Source organism: Bos indicus, chromosome 19 (assembly GCF_029378745.1).
Source record: "Bos indicus isolate NIAB-ARS_2022 breed Sahiwal x Tharparkar chromosome 19, NIAB-ARS_B.indTharparkar_mat_pri_1.0, whole genome shotgun sequence".
In the NCBI taxonomy this organism is placed as follows: Eukaryota; Metazoa; Chordata; class Mammalia; order Artiodactyla; family Bovidae; genus Bos; species Bos indicus.
Window position 1 is genome coordinate 34,396,061 of NC_091778.1, and position 26,721 is coordinate 34,422,781.

Below are 26,721 nucleotides of genomic sequence, written 5' to 3' on the forward strand. Positions count from 1 at the left end.
GGGCCGTCCTCCAGGGACTGGGGGTTGACCCAGCAGTTACTCACAGAGTGGGACACGTGTATCCTCTCGGAGTTTCTGACACCACCACCCCGATCTTAACTCTCCCAATTCGTGGCACAGTGTTCTCATCCCACACGGAAGAGACATACCGGATGCTCCAGGCTCAGGACACAGCAGACCCCAGCTCTCCTGCCCCACAGCCCATGCTGTCCCAAAGCAGCACCCAGGCCCTGGGTCAGAGGCAAGAGACATGACTGCTGCTCCTCCTGCAGCCCCAACCTGGGACCAGGGCAGTCACCCCAGGCCTCTGGTGGTCCGCGGTCCGGCTGGGGAAGGTCCCCAGGTGCCTGGGCCTTCTCTCTGGCTGGGCTGTCCTGGGCGTTCCAAGCACCGTCTGAGCCAGGGGGTGATCGGGTGCACTAAAGACAGGAGGGTTGGTCTGGCCAGGTGGGGGTGGGGTGGGAGGTAAATGGGAACAGTAGGACATGCAGTCGGGCCTACTTGCAGGCATGCTCCTGCTGCTTTGCATGGGGTATACCCCCAGGACCCTTCTCTGGAGGTGTACTAGCAAAAACAAGAGAAAAGGACTCTTCTTTGCCCCTGGATGGTCCAGCTCCTTTGAGACTGGACTGATGCAGGCTACGGGCTCGGCCTAACACAGCCTTGCACCTGGTTTCTGCACCACCACCGGCCCTCACTGGCCGAGTCTCAAAGGAGTGTCCATCAGAATCAGCCAAGAAGCTAAAAATGCAGATCGCCAGGTCCCACGGCGGAGATTCTCACTGACCGGGTCTGGGGCGAGACCGGGAGTCGGCGTTCTCAACAAGCCCTCGGACGACTTGGGAGCGGATTCTCCGCGGCGCCCACTTTGAGAAACCCGACTCTGGGGCTGAGACCCCAGCCCCGCTCCGCCTCGATTCTCCAAACTTTCAGCATGTCTCCGGGCGCATGTCCCCCCACCCCGCTCCGTAGGTCTCATCCACGCGCGATCGTGTAGCATCTGGGGAACGTGGTGAGGACCAGGAGGGGGCGCAGGGCGGGCGAGCGGAGCCAAGGGGCGGCGAGGCGAGGAGGGGCGCGCCGAGCCCGGAGGCGCGCGTTGGCGGGGCCGGGGGCGGGGCGGCCGGGCCGGGGCGGGGCCGGCGGGCGGCGAGCGCCGGGGGAGCGCGCCCGGGGAGCGCGGAGGAGGAGCGCGGCCAGCGCCCCCGCCCGCCCTCCCGCCCGCGCGCAACAGTTCCCCCAAAGTTGCGCCCGGGAGGCGCGCGCCGGGCGGCCGAGGGGCGGGCGGGCGGCGGCGGGGACGCGGAGAGCGCGGCAGCGGCGGCGGCGGCGGCGGCATGGGCACCCGGCAGACCAAGGGCAGCCTGGCGGAGCGAGCCGGCCCCGGCGCGGCGCCCGGCCCCCGGCGCGAGCGGCCCGACTTCTGGGCGTCGCTGCTGCTGCGCGCCGGGGACAAGGCGGGGCGCGCGGGCGCGGGCGCGGGGCTGCCCCCCTACCACCGGCGCGTCGGCATGGTCCAGGAGCTGCTGCGGATGTTGCGCCAGGGCCGGCGGGAGGAGGCGGGGACGCTGCTGCAGCACCTGCGCCAGGTGAGCGCCGGGAGGGGCCGCGGGGGCGCCCCGCCCCTGCCCAGGAGGCCCCGGGGCACCAGGGGCACCGCCCGGGCCCCTTCTCGCGGGGACCGGGCCCGGTCTAGCCGCAGGTGCCTCGGCGCTGCCCCTGAATTTGAGGCCTCGGGGCAGGGCGGAGGAAGGCTGCCCGGAGAGGCCCGGCCGAGGGGGACCTGTTGGAATAACGTCCCCGTTTCTCTCCTCCGCAGGTAGCGGAGGAGGCTGGCCCGGGGCGGTGGGCGGGAGGGGACGCCTGCCTGCGCCAAGGTGCTTCTCTTACCCCCTACCCACTGGCAGTCTCTCCCATCAAGGGTCCTCAAGGAATGCGCAGTTGTCAGCTTCCCCAGGGGGAGTCCAAGGGCACAGCTCTGGGACTGGTGAGATTCCAGCCCCCAGGGGCTTCGCTCGTCGGGAGGCAGCCTGGGTGAGAGGGGGTTCAGGTGGGAGACACGTCTTCTCTCCTCTGACTAACTTTGACCGGAGCTCAGCCTGGAGCCGAGCTGTGGGGCGGGGGAGCTGGCCCGGTTCCCGTGGGACCGGCTGGCCGCAGGGCCTTCCAAGGCTGCCTGCACCCTGCCCTCAGCCTGATCCCCCTGGTTAGGGACTGCCTTGGCACCTCTGGCGGGTCCCCTCTGCTTTGGGTCTCCCTGGAGCCGTTGCTGTCCACTTCTCTTGGGCTTGTTTTCCTTCTTCACTTTTTCATCCCTTCCGTGGATTCTGTCCAGTGGGAGAGAGGCAGGAAGGCGCCCCTCCTGCATCCCTCCGGGTTCTCTTGGCAGACCTTTGCAGGGGAGCTGAGTCAAAGCCCCATATTCTGGCTCAGTGGTGGAGTCCAGTGAGGATGGGGAAGGGGCTCTGAGGTGGCCTGTCTGAAGTTCTCCCATCACTGTTGAAAGAGGCTGTCAGAGAGCCTTCCTGGGGGGAGCTTCAGAAATCAATCAGACCCTCATCCCTCCTGGAGTCTGTAGCACCCCCCCACCCCACTGTGTATCTGGTGTGTGGTCACCCTGGAGTGTGTGTTCCCAAGGTGTGTGCGCACAGGGAGAGGGAGGCAGAGGCCTGGGGGCTTGGGAAGCCTGGGGTTTCTGCTCTCCCCTCCACTTTCCCAAACAGCATCCAGAAGGCAACCTGAGACGCCGCTGTTTCCCCAGGTTCCATCTCTGAACTGAATCTTCAGAGAAAGATGACATTCCACACTTAGTAACTTTTTAGTGGTGTGTGTTTCTTTGTCTTTCAAGAACTGAAAGCCAGGGTATGGCCTCTGCGGAAACTGTTTTGCTTTCTATCAGAATAATGGGTTTTCCAGACCATCATATCCATTTGCAACCAGACGGTGAGATGCTTTCTCTGATCGTATGCTGTCTCCCGGCACTGGGTTGGGTGCTGCAGAGGGTACAGGACCATGGAGGGGCTGACGGTGGGGGTCAAGGCACGCCCCCCTGGGGCTGAAAAAGCAGAGTGCAGCCCCTGTTCTCGAGGGCCAGTCAGGGCCAGTCGTTCGGGTGGGGCCTACAGGATGAGTGTGATTCCACATCCTGGAGAACCTGAGCTTCCCCCTGGTTTTTGGAGAGTAGACACATCCCTGTGTCCCCCACAGGCTTCCCTGGTGGCTCAGACAGTAAAGAATCCGCCTGCAATGCGGGAAACCTGGGTTCCATCCCTGGGTTGGAAAGATCCCCTGGAGAAGGGAATAGCTACCCATTCCAATATTCTTGCCTGGAGAATTCCATGGATAGAGGCCTCAGTCCATGGAGTCACAGAGACAGACACGACTGAGCGACTAATACTGTCTGTGTCACCCACAGCGTCCCTGAGATAGGGAGCATTTCCTGACAGATGGTGTCTCGTTGGTGTCCTGACACTCTTCTGTCCTGACACAGTGGCACAGCTGATGGGGGTCGGAGGAGGTCAGCCAGGCTTCCCCTTCGCTGCGAAAACAGCAGAATAACTTGCCCTCCTGCTCCAGGCACGTCCTGGGCTCTCGTGACCTCTGGTTGAGGTCTGTGGGCTCTGCAGAGCCGGCAACGGACCTGCCTAAGGTGCAGATCAGGGCCCTCCAGGGAGTGGCTGGGAGCCCTGGGCAGCATGGGACGGGAGCCCCAGTGTCCAAATGTCCGTGGGAAGCAAGAGGTGGTTTTCTAGGACCCTGAGGCTGTTTGGAGGGATGAGGAGCTGCATCTGTGGTGTGCACAGAAGTGGCTCTTTCCCCCAAATCTTGTTTTCCTTTCCAGTTTCCTCCTCTAGGCCGGGGGTGGTGATGTTCAGAAAGCGAATGAGCAGTCACTGAGAGACAGGAAACACCCAGGGCTCCCTAGGGTCGGACCAGCAGGGGCGCATCAGTAACAGGAGGCGGAGGTGGGTGTGCAGAGCTCAGGGCTCGGTCATGCTGGGACACCGTTCCTGCCCCACAGAGCACAAGGGTGGGCATCGGTGAGCAGGTGAACAGGCAGAGGGAACGGGAGCCCAGACGGTCACGGTCACGGCCATCCTCACCTCCTGTGTTTGTCCATGTGTGTGGCTGCCCAGAGCCCCGTGGGAGGGGGCTGGAGGTTATCCTGGTCTCTATGGGCCGTGAGCTCTTTGTAGCCCTGAATGATCTCTCCACACTCTTCCCAGAACAATGCGCCAACATTCACAGTCCTGCAAGAATGTTGGAGGGTTCACAGACCCCAGGTTCAGAATATACCCCCGTCTGGGACCTCTCCTTCCCCACCTGTGTGACTTGCGACTGGCTCAGGATGTGGAAACAGGGGCCTGGGGACCATGTGTGACAGTCGCAGTGGGCTGAAGGATTGTGGCTGCCGGTGCCTCTGCTTCTGAATCTAGGAGTCTCTCTGGTCTTAGATTTGGGGGAGTTTCCTGACTGGAGACTCTCCAGCCTGTCCCTGCATGTCCCTTGCCCAAGCAGTATAGGGAGGCCTCCTTGGTGTTTAGGATGCTGAGCTGTGCAGTGGGGAGGGAAGCAGGCTCCCAGGAAGCTGCCTGCTGAGGGAAGGAGCCAAGGGGAGTCCCCTTCCCTTGAGGAGCTGTGCCATCTTGAGAAGAGCCTAGGGCCAAGGGTCAGCTCGGGCAGCTTGCATTCTGGTCCTCAGTCTGCTCCCACTTGAGACCCAGCCGATAACCTGTGAGTTGTGTTCCTCGTTTCCCTGAGGGTATCTGAGGTACTGAGCAGACCAGATGCTACAACTGTGTGAGATTGCGTCGGCTCTGCAAACCTAAACCCGTTCTCATGGCAGCAACGGCAAGGAACAAGAGAATCTGCTTGGGGTCTGGCCGGCCTGCTGGCAGGGTCTCGGTCCCCTTTCTCAGGCCGGGCCCGGGAAGTTTTAGATTCTGTCTGTCTGACTAGGGCTCAGTCTGGGCCAGAACTCACTGAAAGTTCAGAAGCAGTGTGGGGCAGTGCTCCGGGAGTTGGGGGGTGAAAGAAGCTAATTGTGGATGAAAGAGGCTGCTCCGGTCCCCTCCTCCAGACCTCCCTCTTCTCCAGGTGTTGCTTCCTAAGTCTTCGGCTCACATTTGCAGTCTTCAAGGTGCCCTGGGAAGAAGGACCCATTAGTCGTGGAGAGAGGGCGAGTGCCAGCCCATGTAGGAGGTGGGGGTCATCTCTTGGGTACAGGGGTTGCTCTGAGTCCCCAGGTCCCAGACTCGGTCGTCTCCCAGCCTCATAGAGCACCAGAGTAGGGGCTCAGTTCCCCCAGCACACGCCAGGCTGAAGTGGCCCATCTCCCAGCTTTTCTGTAAAGAGGATCTGATTGGGTTGGTTTATACGATGCAGCCTTGTTGGGCAGGGCAGTTCTAGGGTCAGCCTGATGCTGTGGCTCAGGCCATATGACCAGGGTGACTGGGCTGGCCTCACGCTACACCTGGGAACACAAGCCACCCCCGCAATGCAGAAAAGAGCCCTCAGGAACCTAGGGTGCTGGCTGCCCCAGGGGTCTGGATAAGTCTCCCTGGGGACCCAGAAGCTCGGCAGAAAGATGAGCAAGAGGTTGCCTTTTTCATCTGACAACCCCCAGAATAATCAGGGAGTTCCCCACCCTTAGCCTTGATCTTATTCTTCTCCACCTGGGATGCACGTCTTCATTTCCATGGAATGCTCCTTATGTTTCCAAGGCCACCCTCCTGGGCCACGTCAGCCCATGGACTCTGAGATTCAGTTGCCCGTTAGGCTGTATGGATTTAACCGTCCGTATGTACGTCATTTTTCCCGCTGTCCATTTTGTTAGACTAAGTCCCACATTTCCTGAGAGTGGAGACCCCCACCACCACCTCTGTCCCTGGCAGGCAGTTGACACCCACAGGTTGTGGCGAGCTGCAGTGAGTCGTGCGCCAGGGACACGCTGTCTTGGTGTGTCCCCAGCAAGCCCTTGGGTCTGGGCTGCGCACCCCGGGGCTTATTTGCCAGGCCCATGGGTGTGGTCGAGAGATCTGGCAAGTTTGCTTTCGTTTGGTTGGATTCCCAGGAGCCCTGTCCACAGGGCTTGGCTGTTCCTGGCAGCCCGCCAGGCAGTGGTGTTCTTGGAGAGAGGAGTGGCATGGTGCCCGGGCTCCGTGGGCACCACAGGGACCCCATGGCAGGTGCCGTCTGGGGCCTCCGCTGAGGTGGCAGCAGGGAGTGGAGCCTGGCGGGAGGGCCCGGCCTCCACGCTCCTTGTGCTGAATCATGTTGATTCCATCCGCAGAGAGACAGCTTCCTCCCTCTGTAAGCCCTGCTGCTCTCTGGCCAGGCTGGGCATTTCCAGTGGTGCCAAGGCAGGGGGAGCCCCAGACCAAGGCCTGCTCTGCTGGTTTCCAAGGCCAGGGATGCGGCCACCTCTGTGTGGCCAGGAGTGACGCCAGGGCCTGAGGCTGAGCCAGCTGCCCTGACTGCAGGTCTGGTGGGGAGAGACCTCCTTCGGGCTCCCCCTGCACCCGCCAAAACACTCCCCCGACCTCCTGCAGGCAGAAGCCACCTGCAAGAGAGTTTCCAGGTGACTCAGGTCTTGGTCTGGCTTCCCCATCAGGATGCTTGAGGGGTGGGGTCCACATCTGAGGAGATCCCCTCCCCAAAGTGGGGGTCTCAGCCTGCCATCCACTTCCTTCCCCTGGCCTGCCAGCTGTGTCCTATCCACTCTCATTAGGAGAAACAGGGGTTGGGGTGGGGGCAGTGGTCAAAAATGGCAGGCTCCATCGCTGCCCCTGGAAGAGGTGGCTGTCCTAATGAGCACAGTGACCTTGGCCGGCCAGGCAGGGGTGGGGGCTGGCCTTCACAGTGCCTGGCTCTCCTCCCCACCCCACTCGCTGGCCCAAGCAGCGCCCACGTGGCTCTCTGGGAGCATTTCCCAGCCTTCTTTTTTTTTTTTTTTCAACTTTTATTAGCTCAGACTCCTGGCTGCTGCAGCCATATGGAGTTCTGCCGACGGCTGCTGTTCAGGCGATGTGGCATTTCGATGTTTCTAACTTCATCTTCACCAGTATAGACAAGGAGTCAGGCAGGAGTGGAGAAGGGTAGTGTTCACCTGCAGGGTGGCCTCACGTCGGGCCTGAGGGCCGTGCCCCCAGCCACGGCTGCCCCCGCCCACGCTGTCCTCTGCATCCCAGCTTTTCTCGACCTCTCCCGCTCCCCCTCCCACCGTCTCCTCTCTGTGTCTCTCCCTTTCCCTGGGTGAGAAGCAGACTTTGCATCTCTGTTGTTCAGATCATCTTGGTCAGCTTCCCAGGGCTGCCCCCACCCCCTAGCCTTCATGGCAGGAAGGCAGCCGGGGACCGTGAGAACAGGAAGGAGTGGGGGTCATTTCGTTGTCTAGTCTGGTAGGGGCCAGCGCCTTGAGTGGGGGAAGTTCTAGGGACATCCCTCCTGCCCGTGCCCTGCTTCCCGGTCCATAAAGCATTTTCTCCTGTTTATTTAGCTCTTTAAATAGTCCTATGAGGTCGACAGGATCTCACTTAAAGTAAGAAATGGTAGGTTTTCTTTTTTAAAAAAAAACAGTGCATCATCATTGTTTTGAACAATGCTGCTTTTAAACTGTGGTGCTGGAGAAGTCTCTTGAGAGTCCCTTGGGCTGCAGGGAGATCCAACCAGTCAATCCTATAGGACATCAACCCTGAATATTCATTGGAAGGACTGATGTTGAAGCTGAAACTCCAATACTTTGGCCACCTGATGTGAAGAGCCAGCCCATTGGAAAAGACCCTGATGCTGGGGAAGATTGAAGACAGGAAGAAAAGGGGACGACAGAGGATGAGATGGTTGGATGGCATCATTAACTCAGTGGACATGAGGTAGAGCAAACTCTGGGAGTTAGTGAAGGACAGGGAAGCCTGGAGTGCTGCAGTCCACGGGGTCACAAAGTTGTCATGACCGAGCAACTGAACAAGACAATTGTTCAAAAATGAGAAAATACAGATGAGCCAAAATAAGACCTCGAAGAGATTTGTCTGTCGTACAGTCTGGTGTCTGCCCCTCCAGGCACTGCTCTAGGCCCCGGGAGGCAGGAGAAACGGGAGTAAAATTGTTCCCCCATCTCATGGACAGATTATGAGGATCAGGAAGCCAGCATGTGCTCAGCAGGGCCTCGAAAAAGGGCTCCAAGTTGTGGCAGCCTTCTCTGGGGACCGGGGGCCCCTAACTCTAACTCGCCAGCCCCTTTCCCTTCTCTGGCCTCAGTTTGCCCACCAGCACAGTGAGAGGCTGTGTGGCTGAGGTAACCACTGAGGTTCCTGACTGCCTCACAGCTTCTACCAGGCTCCTGTGGCCTCAGGATGGACCCGTTCATTCACACGTGAGCCAGAGTCCCTGTCATGCTCTGATGTCACTCCCTTGTCCCCAGTTTGTGCAAGAGCTAGGACTGATCCCCACATACAGGCACAAACCTCTCCTCCCTCAGGGCTCCCAAGTGGACCAGCTCCCAGGTGGGGCTTTGTCTCACCTGCCCTGACAGCCCCTGCAAGTGGCCCTGGTACTCAGGCCTGAGCCTCTCCTGCCCACACCCCCTTCTCATGCCCTTGGTCCCCATCTGTCCCCCAGCACATTCTCCAAGTGGCGCTTTTTCTTTTCTTTATTTATATTGACTACACTAGGCCTTGTTGCTGCATGGACTGTTCTCTTGCGGAGAATGGGGCTGCTCTCTAGTTGCAGCGCTTGGGCTTCTCGTTGCGGTGGCTACTCTCGTTGCAGAGCACGGGCTCTAGAGCACAGGCTCAGTAGCTGTGGTGCACGGGCTTAGTTGCTCTGTGACATGTGGGATCTTCCCAAATCAGGGATCAAACCCACATCTCCTGCATTGGCAGGTGGATTCTTTACCACTGAGCCACCAGGGAAGACCTAACTGGTACTTTTTTCAGTGGCTTATTTGTTAAAATAAGATGTTGAGATGGTGGTGGCCAAGATGAATTAATATTGGAGAAAGAGGAGAGCAGAACCCAGCCTGAAGAGAGAGTGGTTCCTGTAAGGGGCATGTTTCATGAGCTCACTGCCGCTCCATGGAGCGTGGCCACACCCTTGCTCCTGACAGCCAAGGACTGGAGCTGTGAAGGCCATTCAGTGAGGAGTGCAGAGGGCCCAAGGATGCCTCATCCCCTCAGTTGCCTCCAGGGAGATGTAAGGCCACCCCAGGCCCACACAGTGCCTTTGTGAGAAGTAGGAGACACCTGTCTGGTTGGTGGAGACACAGTCAAAGCTCAGCAAGTTCAACTCCACCCAGACACCCTTGTGCAGTGCACACCCTGCACAGCTGTACTTAGCCACCTTGGTGAAGTCATGCAGAAGTCCAGTCTTTATCAGCTGAAGCCAGTCAGGAGGCTCAGCCTTTCTCCCATGTGGGCCCTCGGGCACAGCCTTCCCATGTCACCTGAAGCAGGTAGCAGTGCAATGCCAGCCAGAATGGGATGATTTCTGCCTCTGAGCCGGACGATTGTCCCCTTCCTCCTCAATTGGGAAGCTGAAGCAATTGGGCACCTTCTTCCAGCCTAACATTCCTGCCTCTCCCAGTGGTGTCAAACAGAGTCAAAGATGCCTTCAGTGAGTCTGGAGTCAGGCCCATAGGACTTAGGAGCACAGGGACCTTCAAGACACCTTCTTTGCTAAGCTCCCATCATCTCCAATCCCCACCCATGTCCTGGGGACCCAGGAATTCCCCTCCAGCTTCCCAGACTGTTTATATCCCTGTCTCTGTGGAAAAGGAAATGGCAACCCACTCCAGTATTCTTGCCTGGAGAATCCCCTGGACAGAGGAGCCTGGCAGGCTGCAGTCCATGGGGTCACAAGAGTCAGACACAACTGAAGTGACTTAGCATGAACGCATTCTGGATGCTCCCGTTTCCTGTAAATAACCTCCATCCACCTCTCCAGATAAAAGAACTCCCTTCAGTTGGGTTTTCCTGGAATGAGCCTGTTTTCTGGACTTCCTGTCATTCCCAGTCGCAGACCTCATCCCCATTTTCTCCTGGAGTTGTGGAGTTTTGGGGTAAAAACTCCCACGGGGTTTCCAAGCAGCTGCCAGCCTAGGGACCATCGGGAGGGGAAGGTTCTCGGAGATGGAAACAGACTCGGAAGATTGCAAGTTACCCGTTGTGAGAATTCTCACGTCTCCAGAAATCGCCTGCTGGCTGAGAATAGGCGCGGTTAGGCACGGGGAGCTTGATAAAGGTATTTGTGCTGTGACGTGTCTCATTGGGAGGATGATCCATGAGCTAGGGCTCAGACATGGGGGCACTCTGGGGGGCACGGGGCTCTGGGAGGTGGGGGAAGGCCTGGAATAGGAGAGCGGGCAGTGGGGTGGAATTAGAGAAACAGCTTTTGGAAGACTGGTGGCAGCTGGCCAGGAAACCCAGAGGAGCGGGGGCAGCTGGCTGGGGACGTGCGAGCAGGTGTGTCACACGTGGGCCCTGCTCTGGAGGGAGTCTGGCTGCTGAGGAGAACCTGTGGGCAGAACCCAGGGACCCTGGGATGGGAGAGAGCCTGAGACCCTGGCAGGAAGCTCTGGGCCTTCGTGGGCCTGTTGCTTGGGCCCTTTCACTCCACCCACCTCCACCTGCACGGCCGCCCTCCCAGAGTCCCTGGAAAATGAGGACAAACTCTGTGACTCGCGGAGACGGGCAGAACCGCTCCCTCCCCAGGGACGCTGCCCTGGCCCTGCAGTCTCTGGGACTCACCGATACCTCTCGGTGCTGCTGGCTGTGGCCCCAGGTTCTTCCACTTGTGGGGCAGTGAGGCCCCGAGGAGGAGTGGGGTGGGGCGGAGTCTGCCGGCCAGAGCTCCTTCCCTGGTCCACTCCTGCCCTCCCCACTGCCCAGAGAAAAGGCCTTGGGGAAATGGGCAGCTCACCCTCAGCCAGGAGCCTGGGGGGCCTTTTCCTCCTCTCCCTGCACTTCCCCCCGAGCCCCGCACCTGGGTGTGAGCTGGATTCGAGCTGGACTTCCCATCCCGTGTGACTCATCTCTGCTCTTGGAGGCTGTGCCTGGGGCCTTGCCTCTGACCTAGAGATTGAAAGTGGTAAAGACCCTTTAGGTTCCCTGGTGGCCTAGTGGTTAGGACTTGGGGCCTTCACTGTGGAGGCCTGGGTTCAACCCCTGGTTGGGGAACCATCTTACATGCCAAAATAAAAAAAAAAAAAAAAAGTAAAGTGGTAAAGACTCTCAGTGTGCGGGGGCGGTTGATTTTATGTGCCTTCTTGGTGAGGTCATGGTACCCAGTTTCTGGTGAGATGTGAGTCTAGATTTTACTGCAAAGATATTTTTAAGATGATATTAGCATTAAGTCAGGCTTTCCTGGTGGCTCAGATGGTAGAGAATCTGCCTGCAGTTTAGGAGACCCAGGTTGGATCCCTGGGTCAGGAAGATCCCCTGGAGAAGGGAATGGCTCCTTACTCCAGTATTCTTGCCTGGAGAATCCCGTGCCTGGTGGAGCCTGGTGGGCTACAGTCCATGGGGTCACAGAGAGTAGGGCAAACTGAGTGACTAGCACACATGCAGCAGCAGCGTTACATCAGTCAACCTTGAGTAAACAGGCGGCCTTCCACACGTGGGTGGGCCTTGTCCGATCGGTTGAGACCTTGAGAGGAGAGGCTGGGGGCGGGGGTGCTGTATTTAGACTGAGGAGGTGGTGGCAGCAGCTCTTCCTGGGGTCCCAGCCTGCCGTCCAGGTTTCAGATTTGCCAGATCCCATGGTCACTATTCCTTACACCTCCCTCCCTCCTCTCCCTCTCATCCACTCACACCCTATCAGTTCTGTTTCTCTGGACAACCTTGACTTACATATGTTCTCCAAGGGCTGGCAGCTGTGGGAGGTGGAGTAAGAAATTCCAGGGCCCACTCCACCCCTGTCTCTGCCACTTGCTCACAACCCTCAGGTCCTTGACTTCTCACCCTGAGAAACAGGCTATTTCCATGAGATGTGTCCTGCTTGGAAAGCAGGTTGTCAGGGAGCCAGATAGAAGGAGCCTGGAAGTCACCCCCGCCACCTCTTTGTCACCTACATTTCCCTCCACAATGGACCAAACCTTTCATTTAAAATGGACAACATTAACCACAAGAGAGACAAATGGGCTTAAGTGCGCTTCGGAAGGCTTCAGCGACAGATTATTTCCTAAGTAGAGATCTGGAGGATGCAGGATGGATGACAGAGTGCTGAGAATCCATCGAGTGTAGGAGCCGGTAGACCTCAGGGACCCGCTGGCCCCAGTCTTTCTGTAGAATCCCAGACCCACAAGATGCGGAGCTGGTTGGGACTGGAAAGGAAGATTGGGGAGTATAATAGTGGGAATGCCACCAACCTTTCAGAGTCATAAAGCACAGTAGCTGAAAGGTCCGATGGGGGGAATGCAGTGCTATTTGCTGAATTTCTTCTATGGGTTCCAAACCCTGGTGATCCAGGCCTCTTCTGCTGTTCTCTCCCACTTTCTGGAAAGAAAGAGCTGGTGACAAGCTCACTTGTAGGTGGGGGTGCTGTCGTACAGCGGGACAGGAGGGTGCCCAGGGCCACACTGACCTAGGGGCTAACTCAAGCCTGGGTCTGGGGGCTCCTATCATGCCCCAGCAGAGCCTGGGTGGACCCGTGACCACAGAGAGCAGAGCAGACCCCCTCAGGCCTACTGGGCCTCCAGCTGATTTTATGATTTTCTGAAGAGAAAGCATCCTTTTGTTATTTATTTGTTGCTACTGCTGCTTCTTGGATTTTAATTGAATTACACTTGGCAGTGGTCAGACATGTGTTTTCCAGAGGCCTGCTTTGTGCAAAGGGTGTCTATTTTAAAGACTTCAAAGTTAAAACACAAACAGCATGCAGCCATGAAGCCACCCTGCTGCATCCTGGCGGGGAGAGCAGACCCGCGGGCACTTGTCACGGTTGAGGAGGGGTGCCTGCCCACCTTCAGACCCCACAGGGCCAGTGGTCATGGGAGCACAGGAGTCACCAGCCACCCCTGGGGGATGAGAACGGGCCCATGAGAGCCCGTTCATGAGAACAGGGGATGGGACCAGAGCCCATCCTTGCCCCTCAGCCAGGTGGGTCAGCAGGCAGGGGGCAGTGGTGACTGGGGCCTGTGGGGAGGCCTGCCAGCAGTGCCCGTGGGTATCTCCTGGGCTCCAGCTCCTCCCCTGCACCCGGCAGGAGTGGGCTCGCCAGCAAGCAGGCCAGCACTGGCACGTTTCCTTCAAGGAGAGGCCAGGGCAGAGATTGCTTTCGTGACTTTTGCTTTGCTGTTTGGTGTTTCCAAAGTCTGAGTGTGTGGGTGTGGGTGTGGGCACACTCAATACCTCTTTCCCCGGGGACACAAGGACAAGGACAGCTGCCTGCCAACCGACTTCGGCCTCGTTGTTGTGTCCCTGGGAGGTTTACAGGGTCCTTGGGGCCTTTTTGTGCAGACACCACACGCTCCACACACACATTAATATATACACACATACAAACTGCACAAACATACACAAACACCCCATTTACATATACACACCCATCCATACACATATACACACATGTACATACACACTTGCCCTACACACGTATATGTATACACACATATATATATACACATGTACGCACAGTGCTCATGGGTGCTTGATTTTCTCAGTTATGATTCACTATATTGAACTGAAAAACTTAAAGCCTACCATTTCCCTAACATTTTAAGTTTAATCTACAAATGCCATTATTTTGTTTATGAATCTAGTAGATTTCAGTGGTCACATTTAAGGGTAGGAGGCTTATAACTTCATTAACTAAATTTATTTAGATATCTTAGTGTTCTTACAAATTTAATATGTCCAGTTTTCCTAAGTTTGTAAATAGCCATCCTAAAAAGCAGGACTTTCCCAAGCTCCTAAGCAGTTCTTAAAATGTAACATATTAAGCTTATAAATAGGGTAGATATGAAGTTCTGTTAAAGATTTCAAAACTGTCACAGACTTGGCCAAATCCTCCCTTGGCAGGCTGCTTAAAATCATAAGCCCAACCTCAGTTACTCACTCACCCCTTTCAAATTGGAATGCAGGTCTCATTTGTTAGGTTCTCTGACTTACCTGATTCTCTGTGTATGGGAGCTAAGTCCCTTCCGTTGTGTCTCTGCGATCCCATGGACTGTAGCCCACCAGGCTCCTCTGTCCATGGGGTTCTCCAGGCAAGAATACCGGAGTGGGTTGCCGTGCCCTCCCTGAGGGGATCTTCCAGACCCAGGGATTGAACCGGAGTCTCCTAAATCTCCTGCTTTGGCAGGCAGTTTCTTTGGGAAGCCCACTTGATCCTCTAAAAGGTTACAAATGTGTAAGATGCCAGATTGACACATTTCTGAGGTATCTGAGCTACTTCACTCCCGTTATGTTCTGGTTGATTCAACCCTGTCTGAGTTAAGGACACTGTCAAGGGAGCAGGGGAGCCACAGGCCCAGTGCCACCTCCAGGGGGTGGTCTCCAAAGTCCTCCAGTTTCCTCCTTCTGCAGTCCTCCACCTCCACCTCCCACCCCCAGACTTTTCCTCCTCCAACTCCCCATCCGGGTGGCTTCCTCTCTGGGTTGGGTTCTGTCTGTCGTTGTTCCTCTCATGGTCTTTCCCAGAGCTTTCCTCCCTCGAGGCCCCACCTCTTCAGCTTCCTCCTGGATGTCCTTCTGGACAGCGCACGCTGCACACCCTTGGCTCCAGGATCTTGCATCCAAGGCCACACTAACGATGATTCCCAGGGAGCCAGAAGGGAGAGAGAGTCCTTAGAGAGTCCTTCCCTCCTGGTACAGAAATCCTGCCACCACTGAGCTAAGAGATCTCTCTGCTTCTTACATACCTCCAGGGCCTGTGAACTCATCACTTGATTTTTTTTTTTTAGTTGTAGTAAAGCATAGATGACATAAAACTTCCTTTAACCAACGTTGAGGAGTACAGTTCAGTGACATTAAGCACATCCACATTGTCATGCAACCGTCCACCTCCAGAACTCTTCGTTTTCCCAAACTACAACTCTGTCCACATTAAACACCAGCTCTGCACCACCTCCCCCAGCCCCTGGCAGCCTCCATCCTACTTCCTGTTTCTATGGATTCAGCTCCTCTAGGGACCTCATATGAGTGGAATAATACAGTCTGAGACCCTTCTGTGATTGGCTTACTTCATTTAGCATGATGTCCTCAAGGTTCATTCTGTTGGAGCATGTGTCAGAATGTTTTTTTCCTAATAATCTATTTAATCATTTGTGGCTATGCTGGGTCTTTGTTGCTGCACGTGGGCTTGTCTGTAGTTTCAAAGAGCAGGGACTACTCTATAGTTGCTGTGCTTCGGCTTCTCATTGCACATGCTTCTCTTGTTGCAGAGCACGGGCTCTGTAGTTACGGCTCCCAGGCTTTAGAGCACAGACTCAGTAGTTGTGGGGCACTGGCTTAGTTGTTCCACAGCATGTGGGATCTTTCCAGACCAGGGATCGAACCCAAGTCTCCCACACTGGTGAGCAGATTCTTTACCACGGAGCCACCAGGGATGCCCATTGATTTCTTTTACCACTTGTTTTTTTAAATATTCTTTCTTATATTGGGCTTGGAGCCATCTCAGGGAGCATCTCTGACCAGCCCAGTCCCGCCTCTGGGAGCAGACAGCAAGGGAGAGTGTGTTGGGGTACACTCATCCAGAGAGGACCCAGGACCGGTGAAAACAGCAAGGATGTTTCTGCTGGTGATGCTCCCAGGTGCCTGCAGCTGTGCTCCTGCCTGAGGTCAGCAGCAGTCAGAGCAGAAAAGGGCTCCAGCCCACTTGGCCTGACCTTTTCTTTTCATCCAGGTGCATCACTGAGAAACACGTCACCTCCTTTCCATCTCTTGTCTCCCAGGACTGCTAATTTGGTGACTTGTTATTGTCTAGTTGCATCTGACTCTTTGCCACCCCGTGGACTGTAGCCCACCAGGCTCCTCTGTCCATGAGATTATCCCCGGAAGAATACTGGAGTAGGTTGCCATGTCCAACTCCAGGGTATCTTCCTAACCCAGGGATCAGACCCAGGGATCAAACCCATGTCTTCCTGAATTGGCAGGTGGGTTCTTTACCACTGAGCCATCAAGAGAAACTCTTTGGTGACTTGGAACAACAGAAACTTATTCTCTCACAGTTCTGGAGACCAGAAGTCTCAAGTCAAGCCCAGTCTCCCCTGAGGCTGACGGTTGTGGCTGCATCACTTCAGTCTCTGCCTCCATCTTCCTGTCCCCTTCTCCCCTGTATCTGTCTCTTATCAGATACCTGTTGTTGGGTTCAGGGCCCACCTGGATAAGCCAGGATGATCTCATCTTGAGGACTTTAAGGTAATCAATCTGCAAAGACCCTTTTTCCAAATGAGACATCATTCACACATTCCAGGGACTGAAATTATGGACTTGTCTTTCAGGGGCTACCATTTAACTAGTGCATCCGTTTCGGTTTCTTGCACTCTGTGTGTGCTTGGCCCCAGGTGTCTCCTCCATCCCCATCAGCATTTTAAGACTCTGCCCACCTTCCTTTTGTATTGTTCTCATGGCAAGAATACTGGGATGGTTTGCCGTTCCTCCTCCAATACTTTGGCCACTGATGTGAAGAGCCAACTCACTGGAAAAGACCCTGATGCTGGGAAAGACTGAGGACAGGAGGAGAAGGGGGCGACAGAGGACGGTTGGATGGCATCACCAACCCTATGGACATGAATTTGAGCAAACTCCGGGAGATAGTGAAGGACAGGGAAGCCTGGCGTGCTGCAGTCCACGGGGTCACAAAGAGTCAGACACGACTGAGCAACTGAACAACAACAGCCACCTTCCTTGGAGGCCATTGTCTTCATTCAGCGAGCAGCTGGCTGGTGTCTGCACGGGGTCCCTGCCTGTGGAGATCCTCTAGCTTCTTCTCCTGGTGGGTACCCGACAGTTCCAGTCCCTCTCCTGGGAATCCTCAAGGCGGCTAGAATGTCAAGGGGGAGGGGAAACAGAGCTGGCTACCCAGGCGAGGCCAGTACCCAGTCTGTGTCCTTCCCCAGAGGAGTGACCTCTGATGCACTGGGCCCAGGAGGAGACCAGCAGCCTGCCGGCTCCCTGCTTGCCCTCTGGACTAATTACTGTCCTCAAGAGGACCCTGTTTGCTCACAGCCTCATTACCCACCCCGAGCACGAGAGCACAAGCGCACAGGCTCCGGCGGCTCCAGTGCCAGCTGTCCGCTTTTGCTGGTTAATATGCGGACCCGGCCGCCCGCTCGCTCCCCAGACTGTGTTACTGCAGAAGCCGCAGCTTCATGCCTGGAAGAGAGAGACAGAAACAAGCTCGCTTCCTGCAGGGCCTCCCTCCTGGGAACAGGCTTGAAACCTGGAACTTAAAAGGGAAGGGGGTGGTTGTGGTTTAAAATAGCATGTGCGTGGCAGCCTCCTGTGTGGCTTCCCCCAGCTTTCCCCTAAAATACCTGAGGAGACACGCCAAAAAAAGATGAAAATTCCTGAAAACAGAGACAGGTGGGCAGCCTAGGAGGATCTCCCTCTTGCTCTGTTGAGACAAACGGAGCCACCCGGCTCCCCCAGGAAGCCGAGGTCTCCTGGAGGAAAGGGAGCCCTTCTCCCCAATCTGAGGAAGTCAGGCGGCCACCCTTCCCCTTGAGAGTGACGGTTTGGGGGTCGACAAAGCACTGCTGGAGTCCTCCCCTGCCTGCACCCTCCCCGTGCTTCTCTGAGTGTATTCAGAGAAAGTGGCCCTCAGACGCCACCTCCACCAGGCAGGCAGAATGGGGAAACCCGAGAGCCGTGGCCACCGGAAGTCCACTGTGGCCCCTGGGCTCGGCCAGGGACAGGGAGGTCCTGGGATACTGACCACATAGTGGCTTTCCGCAGACCTCATTTTTGAAGTATGGGAGACCCAGTCCATGGTGATGGGCAAAGACACCCCTCCCCAAGGTCAGAGTTGCACTGGCTCAGTGTCCCGAATGTGGCCTCCAGCCAAGCTGGCCTCCTTACAAACCAAAACCTGAGAGGTGGACTCAGCTCTTCCCCCAGGAAGGCAGCCATGGGACAAGGTCAGAAGTTCGGCATGTGGGTGTGGTTCACCACAATGAACAGTTATCCCACGCATGTTGGGTGTCCTACAGTTCAACTCAGTTCTGACACTCACCCAGCGAGAGTGTCCAACCCTGCAGATAAGGGCTCGGTCCCACAGGACAGCCCCCACTGCAGACTCTAGTCACAGGTCCAGGTGGTCAACTGTGCGTCTGACCGCCCAGCTCTCGGCCGTAGGTTCCCACGACCCTCTCCTCAGGTCAGATGAATTCACTTCAGTGGTTCACAGAGCTCAGGAAAACATTCTACTCATTAGTTTAACATAGTGGATGTAACTCAGGAGCTGCTCGACGGGAGAGAGGCACAGACCCAGCTGTGGGGAGGGGCAGGACCTTCCACACCCCCCTGGTGTCCACTCTCCACACCTCCCGTGCTCACAGACCCAGAAGCTCTCTGGACCCTGCACTGTGGAGATTTTCCTGAGGCTTCATCAGTCATGCTGACTGATGACCTTGCTGGCCACTGGTGACTGACTCTCTTCATCCCCCGTACCCTCCCTGGAGGCCAGGGGCTGGATTGAAATTCCCAACCTCTAATGACAAGAGCTTCCCTCGTGACTCAGATGGTAAAAACATCTGCTTGCAATGCGGGAGACCCGGGTTTGATTCCTGGGTGGGGAAGATCCCCTGGAGAAGGAAATGGCAACCCACTCCAGTACTCTTGCCTGGAACATTCCGTGGATGGAGAAGCCTCGTAGGCTACAGTCCATGGGGTTGCAAAGAGCTGGACACGACTGAGCGACTTCACTTTCACTAATGACAAGATTGGTTCCCCTGGCTACCAGCCCCATTCCCAGATGACCAAGGGACTTTCCAAAAGTCACCTCGTTAACAAAAAGCATTTTAAAATGTCATCTCATAACAAAAGTCACCTTTGTCTCTCTCATCATTGAGGAAATTCTGAGGGTTTAGGAGCTCCGTGCCAGAAAGTCCAAGTATGTATGTATTGTAAATCACAGCATCACACTAGACTTGATAGGTGGGGGGATCTCACTAGATCGCCCCTCCTTCAAGGGTGAACAAGTGGGGAAAAAATCCTGTGCGTCAGGGAAATGTGTGGAGGCCAGACCCTGACTCTGTAATGATCTATGGCAGGTTCCGGAGGAAATGAACTTTGTGAAAAAAGCACAGAATGTCATGAAAAGAGGCCAAGCTGAGATGGAAAGAAAACAACAGGGCGAGATGAAAAGGGAGATTAACGAGGAAAATAAGAATTGCAAGGATTCAGCATGCTAGCCAGCACACAGTCCTAACTAGGGGCAGTGGGAATGGGGTTGACGCTGCAGGACACGAGGTCAGTGACTGAGCAAACCCGGGCCCTCCACGGGAGGGCGAGGTGGGTGGAACACGGGAAGAGAGAAAGTCAAGAGATACTCAGAGCGCGGCTTTCCTGGTGAGGAGACAGGCTCCGAAAAGTCCATGTCCGTAGATGGAAAGACCCTGACATGGAAGGAGAATTTAAAGAAAATACCCACAGCTAGAAATACCCATGGTGGGAAAAACTGTAATAACCAGGTGGGACAGGCAGGAAAAATAATTGCCACGTAAATATGCCCCCTTCTGCTCCCTCCTTTCCCAGGAAGGTGTCTGTGTTTGTCCCCTGTGTCTTAGGATCTTTTTTAAAAAGTTGTTGTCTTTGCTGTTTAGTCAGCCAGTCATGCCCGACTCTTTGCAACCCCATGAACTTAGCCCGCCAGGTTCCTCTGTCCATGGGATTTCCCAGGCAAGAATACTGGACTGGGTTGCCATTTCCTTCTTCAGAGGATCTTCCTGACCCAGGGATCAAACCGGAGTCTCCTGCGCTGGCAGGCAGATTCTTTACTGCTGAGCCACCAGGGAAGCCCATTAAAAAAAAAAATGCACATCACATAAAATTTACCATCTTAACCATTTTTATGTTTCAGTATCATTAAGCTCATTCACATCATTGTGCAACCATCACACTATTGTTTCCAGAACTCTTCATATTGCAAACTGAAACTCAATCCCCTGAAACAGCAATTCCCCGGAAGCCCTTGGCCCCCACCATTCTATGCGTCTATGAATGCATAGACTCTGCGTCTATGAATGTGACTGCTTCACATGTGTGGAACCCTGCTTTTGTGACTGATTTAGCATAAAGTCCTCAAGGATCAGCCACGGTGTAGCATATGTCATATTTTGTTCCTTTGTATGTCTGAATAACATTCCATCGCAGACATATCCCACGTTTTTATGCATGTGCCTATGGAAGTTGATGGGCGCTTGGGTTGTTTCCACCCTTTGACCATGGTGAATTGTACTGTCTCCTAGGGTACCGCCTGCTTCCATCCCTGCAGTTCCCCAAGTGTCTTTGGCATTAAGAGCCCTCTTTATACGTTCTATCTCTTTTTAAAATTGAGATATAACTGACATATGACAATTTTAAGGCATATACTGTATTGATCTGATACATTCATACTGCAGTATGGTTACCATTGTAGCATTAGCAAACACCCCTGTTTTTGTCCCATAAATAACATTTCTTCTAGTGTTGGTAACACTTAAGGTCTTATCTCTTAGAAAGCTTGATGTTTATAACACTTCTGGTGTCTTTCATGGCTGACCTGCGTGCATTTCTTTAACAGTGTACTGTGGACTTACTCATCTTCTTGTTGCAAGTACGAACCTTCAGCACCATCTCCCATTCCCCCACCCCCAGCCCCGGCGCACTGCGTTTTTCAGAGTTCAGTTCTTTTTAGATCCACATTTAAGTGCAGTCATGCAGTATTTGTCTTTGTCTTTGCCTTATCTCACTGAGCATGATGTTCCCAAGGTCCATCCACATTGTTGCAAATGGCAGGATTTCCTTCTTTCTTGTGGATGAATAGTATTCCATTGTATATAGAGACCACATCTGCCGTATCCAGTCATCCCTTGATGGGCATTTAGATTGTTTCTGACTTGGCTGTCGTGAGTAACTTCTCGGTGAACATGGGCGTGCAGACATCTCCTTGGTAGTATGTTTTTGTCTCCTTTAGATGTACATCCAGAAGTGTGACTGCTGGGTTGTATGGCAGTTCTGTTTTTAATGTTGTTTATTTATTTCTGGCCACACATGTGGCTTACAGGATCTTAGTTCCCTGACCAGCACTTGAACCCGAGCCCACGGCAGTGAAAGCACTGAGTCCTAACCGTGGACTCCCGGGGAATTCTCTACTTTTAATTTCCTGAGGAATCTTTACACTCTTAAAATTATGGAGGGCCTCAAAGAGGTTTTTTTATGCATGGGTCATATCTAATAAAGGCTGTCTACCTAGAAGAAATCAAAACAAACATTTAAAATATTTATTTATTCACTCATTTAAAATTAATAAGCTCAGGACTTCCCCTGGTGTCCCGTGGTTAGGACTTCTCCTTCCAGTGCAGGGGGTGTGGGTTCCACCTCCTCTGGTTGGGGTGCTGGGATGCCACGTGCCTCATGGCCGGGAAACCAAAACCCGAAACAGAAGAAATATTGTAATAAATTCAATAAAAACTTGAAAAATGGTCCACATTAAAAAAAAAAATCTTAAAAGACTTTGATGTTTCTAAGCCCAGAAGAAATTCTTTAAAAAAAAATAAATAAAAAAGTTAATAAGCTTGCATGTGGAAAAAGTAAATTTTTGTGAAAATATATTTTCCAAAAGAAAAAATACAGTGAAGAGAGCCACACTGTTTCAGAGTGTTGTGAATCTCTAGTGTGTGGCTGGCTTGGAAGACAGCTGAACCCTCATACCTGCTGCTCTGTGTTTAATCTCTTGCAGTAGGCTGTTTTGGTTGAAGTCGACAGAGAAAATTTTATCATGCTGATTTGGAAAAGAGGACCTCACAGAACCCCTGAAAGGGTCTTGAGAGTCGCCCCTCATGCTTTGAGAAACGCTGTGTGAATCTCTGGTTGCTTTTTGGAAAGCCATACCCCTCACCTTTCCCACCGGAGTGAGCCCCCAAACCTGGTTCTTCAAGCTCAGGTGGGGGCCCCACCTCTTCGAGATGGCACATGCTGGCCATTGACCCGCTTGGTCCCAGGTCAGGGATAGTCTCCATGCCAAGCTGCCCACAGCAGTGACTCTGGGGTACCTGCTGATGTGCCCAGGTTTCCTGATGAGGAACCTCACATGCACAGGTCCTAGAGATGGCACCATTTAGACCCATAATGAGGAAGCCAGGATTCTCCTCACTGCCTGGTATTTGCAAGGCAGACCAGCCTCTCCCAGGCCAAAGCTATGCCCTGGGCAGCCTGGAGGAGCCGCATGTGAATGTGATTCTTGCACCCCCCATCCCCCCACCCCCACATGCAGCCAGAGCAGAGCGTCAAGGTCCCTGGTGGGCAGGGTCAGTAGGACTGTCAGTGCGGTCATGACACATTTGTCTCCAGTACACTGGCTTGGTGGGGGACATGGAGAGGACACCAGGGATGCCGGAAGTGGCCCAAGGTCCTCGGGATGTGTGAGGTGCTCTGAAGTAGCACAGGCACCCCATGGACCTAGGTGGGGTCGAAAGTGTAGTGTTAGTCGCTCAGTCGTGTTGGACTCTTTGTGACCCATGGACTGTGTAGCCCACCAGGCTCCTCTGTCCATGGAGTTCTCCAGGCAAGAATACTGGAGTTGGCGGCTATTTCCTCCTCCAGGAGGTGGGGTCCAAGTAAAGAAATAAAGCAATAAAAGCGCAGCAACCTCTCTCCAGCCCCGTCTGGTCTTTCCCTGTTGCAGCTTCTCATAACCCGGCGCCCCGGGACCTCGGGAGCCCCACCCCAGCTGGAATTCACAGGGCGGGGTGGCCGTGACTCACTTACCCAGAGCGCGTGATCAGGGCCACGTCTGCCTTCCTGGGGAGACCCCCTCCCCACCCCCTTCCTTCCTTCCACCCTCGGCCCCCTCCCCAGCGACAGTTTCATGACTCCAGATAAGAGCTGCCCAGAGAGCCACTGTCAGCAGGCTGGGAGGGGTCCAGACTGACAGAGAGGATGGGGACGTGGCCCTGGGGGTGGGGGGCCTCTGGGAATGAGCAACTTACATCCTCCCACACCTGCCCCGGCGTCCTGGGTGAGTAGGTCGGGTCTTCTTGGTCCTTCCAGGATGGGATGACTTCTACTGGCCTGGAGACGACGGGGGTGGGAAGATAGGGTAGGGCTGGTAGGAACCCAAGAAACCCAAGCAGCCATCCGGTCCAGGTTTTTCAGAGTTTGGCATTAGAACTGCCTTAAAAAAAAAAAAAAAAAAAAAAAACTGAAGGACAGCGAGCAGAGCAGCTCTTCTGAGAGCTGGGCCCAAAGATTTGCTGACCCTTGGCCTCCCTCTTGTCTTATCAGCCCCAAGACCTGGGGACACGGTTTGGTAACTGCTGGCATAGTCCATCTGCCCATTTCACAGGTGGGGAAACAGACCCCAGAAGGGAGGAGGTCTCTCATCCACATATGGACAGTCTGAATTCCAATTCCTACCTTCCCAGCCTCGCCTGCCACACAGAGTGAAAACGCGCTCAGTCGTGTCTCTTTGCAACCCCAGGGACTGTAACCCACCTCCACAGGCTGCCCCGGGTGTGCTGGGCGGGGCTCCAGGGCAGGGCAGGGGGGCCTCGCTGATCTCTGGCCATCCTCCCCTCTTGCAGGACCTGGGCATGGAGTCGACCTCGCTGGACGACGTCCTGTACCGCTACGCCAGCTTCAGGAACCTGGTGGACCCCATCACGCACGACCTCATCATCAGCCTGGCCCGCTACATCCACTGCCCCAAGCCGGTAGGGCAGCCATGGTCTGAGCCAGCCAGGTCTGGGGTGTGAGGCGAGCGCCTTCCTGGGCAGAACAGCCCGGTGCCTGGGGTGGGGGGCTGGTCAATGCTGCCCAGGCCCCTCATGCAGGCACCTGAGGCCCAGCGTCCATAGTAAAGGCTACACGCCTGCACCCTCAGTACTGGCTTTGTTCGGCCCACCAGGTGCATCAAATCTGGATTCACTGCCAACATTTCAAAGTATTTCACACAATCCCCATATTGGCTGCCCTTGGAAAATGGGGTCTAAAGCCTGGAGCTGAGTAGCTGCCCCTGTTGTCTGGGGCCAGGGCTGCCATGTACAATTGTATAGTTTGCATCCTGCACAGAGACACGTGCACAGAGTGGGTGGGGCAGGAGGAGACAGCTCAGTCCAAGCCCTCTCTCTGCCCACCAGCCATGGGCACAGGGGCAGGACCACGTCCACCGAGAGGTGAGCTCTGTCTAGTTTGCACAAAGGTGCTGTGTGAGGGTAGCCGCGGCCCTGCCCGCCGTTCAGTTCACCACACTCCCCACCACATCCACTGGTCTTCCTTTCTGGACCGAGTGTCATTTTACACGCACCCGCTTCACTCAGGTCCACTTCCTGCCTGACTCCGAGGCTCTCCAGGCTCTGTGGGCGCGGCCCAGCCCCTCGGGGTGAGAGATCCGTTCCCCTTCCCGCTGGCTCCACAGTCCAGGCCGGGACCCGGGCAGGGAGGGGACAGCCACAGCAGGGAAGCTGCCCACTTAGGCTTTCCTCTCTGTTTTGGTGTCTTCTCTCCCATCCCTCAATTTCCAGCAGTTTCTAAAAAACATGCTTCCTTGTAGCAGGAGGAAGAAGCAGGAAGCCAGGGCAGGGTGGAGGAGTCCTGGGATGGGCCCCACTTTAGGGTAAAACCAAGATCAGAGCAAGAGGTGGTTCCCAGGTCCACCCTGCACCTGGCCTGGGTGCCCAGGGGCTGAACCTTGCTCGAGGGCGGCACCCCCATCTGGAGCTCTGTCTAGGGCCTTTTCTCTGGCTTCCAGAGTGTCTGGTGCCAAGACTCCTAGGTGGAGGGCTAGACAAGGAGGGCTGGGGGTCCGTTGGGGCAGGTGTGGGGGCGGCCGCCACAAAGCCGGCAGGTTCTGGTTGTCCAGGCAGGGGCACAGCAGAGAAGGGTCGGGCACAAAGTTGGGAACAATGGACCCTGGGCGATTTGCACGGGGCACCTGTGTTGTCCACCTGTCAGCACGTCCCGGCAGTCCTAGTTCTCTAATGTGTCGGGGCCGTGTCCAAGGCCCTCCTCCTCAGGCTGCTGGAAGAGCCTCCAGCTGGACTCTGGGCTCCGCTACGGACTCTAGGCTCCGCTCCTGGCTCCATGCCCTCTCTGCCCTTCTGTGCAGAGGTAAACTGCATCACCAGGAACCTCCTGAAAAGCCTTCTGTACGGTGCTGTGATTTAAGGAACTCGCGGATCCCTCCTCTAGACCCACCTGAATCTCCCCTCCCATCACTCCCCACTCTGCTCCAGCCCCCACGCTCCTCTCTTCCTGCGGCAACCAGATTCTCTCCAACCTTCAGGACTCTGCTGCCTCCTGCCCCAGCTCTCCTCTCCTCCTTTCAGACTCAGCCTAAGCATTGCCTCTCAGAGGCCTTCTTAGCCCAGCCTCCCTTCAGTAGGTCTCTGATCAGCATCTACCTCACGCCCCGTTTATTTTCTCATTCCGCTCACTGGCCTCTGAAATTATCCTGCTTACATGTTTGTTGGCTTAGTGGCTGCTCTGCCCACTAGAATATAAACTCCGGAGGGGCAAGAGAGGACGTCCGCCTGTTCACAGTCATCCTGCTCCTGGCACAAGCAGGTGACACATTCCACTGTGCATTAGAGGATGAGATGGTTGGATGGCATCATTGACTCGATGGACACGAGTTTGAGCAAGCTCTGGGAGATGGTGAAGGACTGGGAAGCCTGGCATGCTGCAGTCCATGGAGTCTCAAAGAGAGATTTGACTTAGCGACTGAATAGCAACAATAAGAGATTATTTCCAGGGTTGTGGGCAGGAAGAAGGGAATGGACCATGGACCGCGGCCACTGAGACACCTGAGACCAGCAGCAGGAAGTTGTTACTGAGGAAGGGCTGTGGGCAGAGCTGTTTGCTGGAGCCGGGAGGAGAACGCCTCTCCCAAAATCACCCTGTATCTTCCTTTTTTTCTTTCTTTGTTTCTTTTTTTATACTTTATTGTGTTTTCTGTTGCTGCATAACAAATCACCCTAAAATGTGGTGGCTTAAAGCAACGGACTTATATTGTTTTACCATCTCTATAGGCGGGGGATTCAGGAACAGCAGCAGCTCGGGGTCTAGCTGGGGGCTCGGGACACTGGCCGAGGCTGCAAGTGTCTGGAGGCTGGAAGGGGACTGACAGGATGGCGCGCCCCCCATGGCTAATGGCGGGAGGCCTCAGCTTTCTGCCCGCGGCCTGTCCACTGCTTGAGCTCCCTCATGTCAGGGCAGCTGGCTTATCCCAGAGCGGGTGATGCCCGAGAGCAAGGGAGAAGCACAGTGTCTTCTGAGCCAGCCTCAGATGTCACATGCTGTCACTGCCGTAGTGGATCGTCCCATCAGCCCTGACGCGGGTGGAAGGAGGCTGTACACGCCCAGGAGTCCGGCATCTGTGGGGCTGTCTTGGAGGCTGACTGAAGCAGGGCAGGAACAAGAAGAGTTAATCCCAGGCCTTTCTCTCCTGCCCTCAGACCTCCCTCCCATTAGCTGATCACACTGGCAGTCAGGAGCAAGAGGGCCAGTGATGCGGTCTGTCCGTAAGAGCTCAGCCTGTCCAGCACAGAGAACAGAGAGTGGATAGGGGGAGGAGTAGACAGAAAGC

At 55.3% G+C, this 26,721-nt stretch overlaps 1 protein-coding gene across 1 annotated transcript in view; it reads left to right on the forward strand.

Moving 5' to 3' along the window:
• The first annotated feature begins 1,190 nt into the window (after nucleotides 1-1,190).
• The window catches only part of LRRC75A (leucine rich repeat containing 75A), a 34,491-nt gene continuing 8,960 nt past the window's right edge, over nucleotides 1,191-26,721 (forward strand). The window contains exons 1-2 of the mRNA XM_019980429.2: nucleotides 1,191-1,589; nucleotides 23,720-23,848. Of these exons, the coding sequence (XP_019835988.2) occupies nucleotides 1,338-1,589; nucleotides 23,720-23,848 (381 nt within the window). The 5' untranslated portion in view covers nucleotides 1,191-1,337. The remainder of the gene's footprint in view (nucleotides 1,590-23,719; nucleotides 23,849-26,721) is intronic.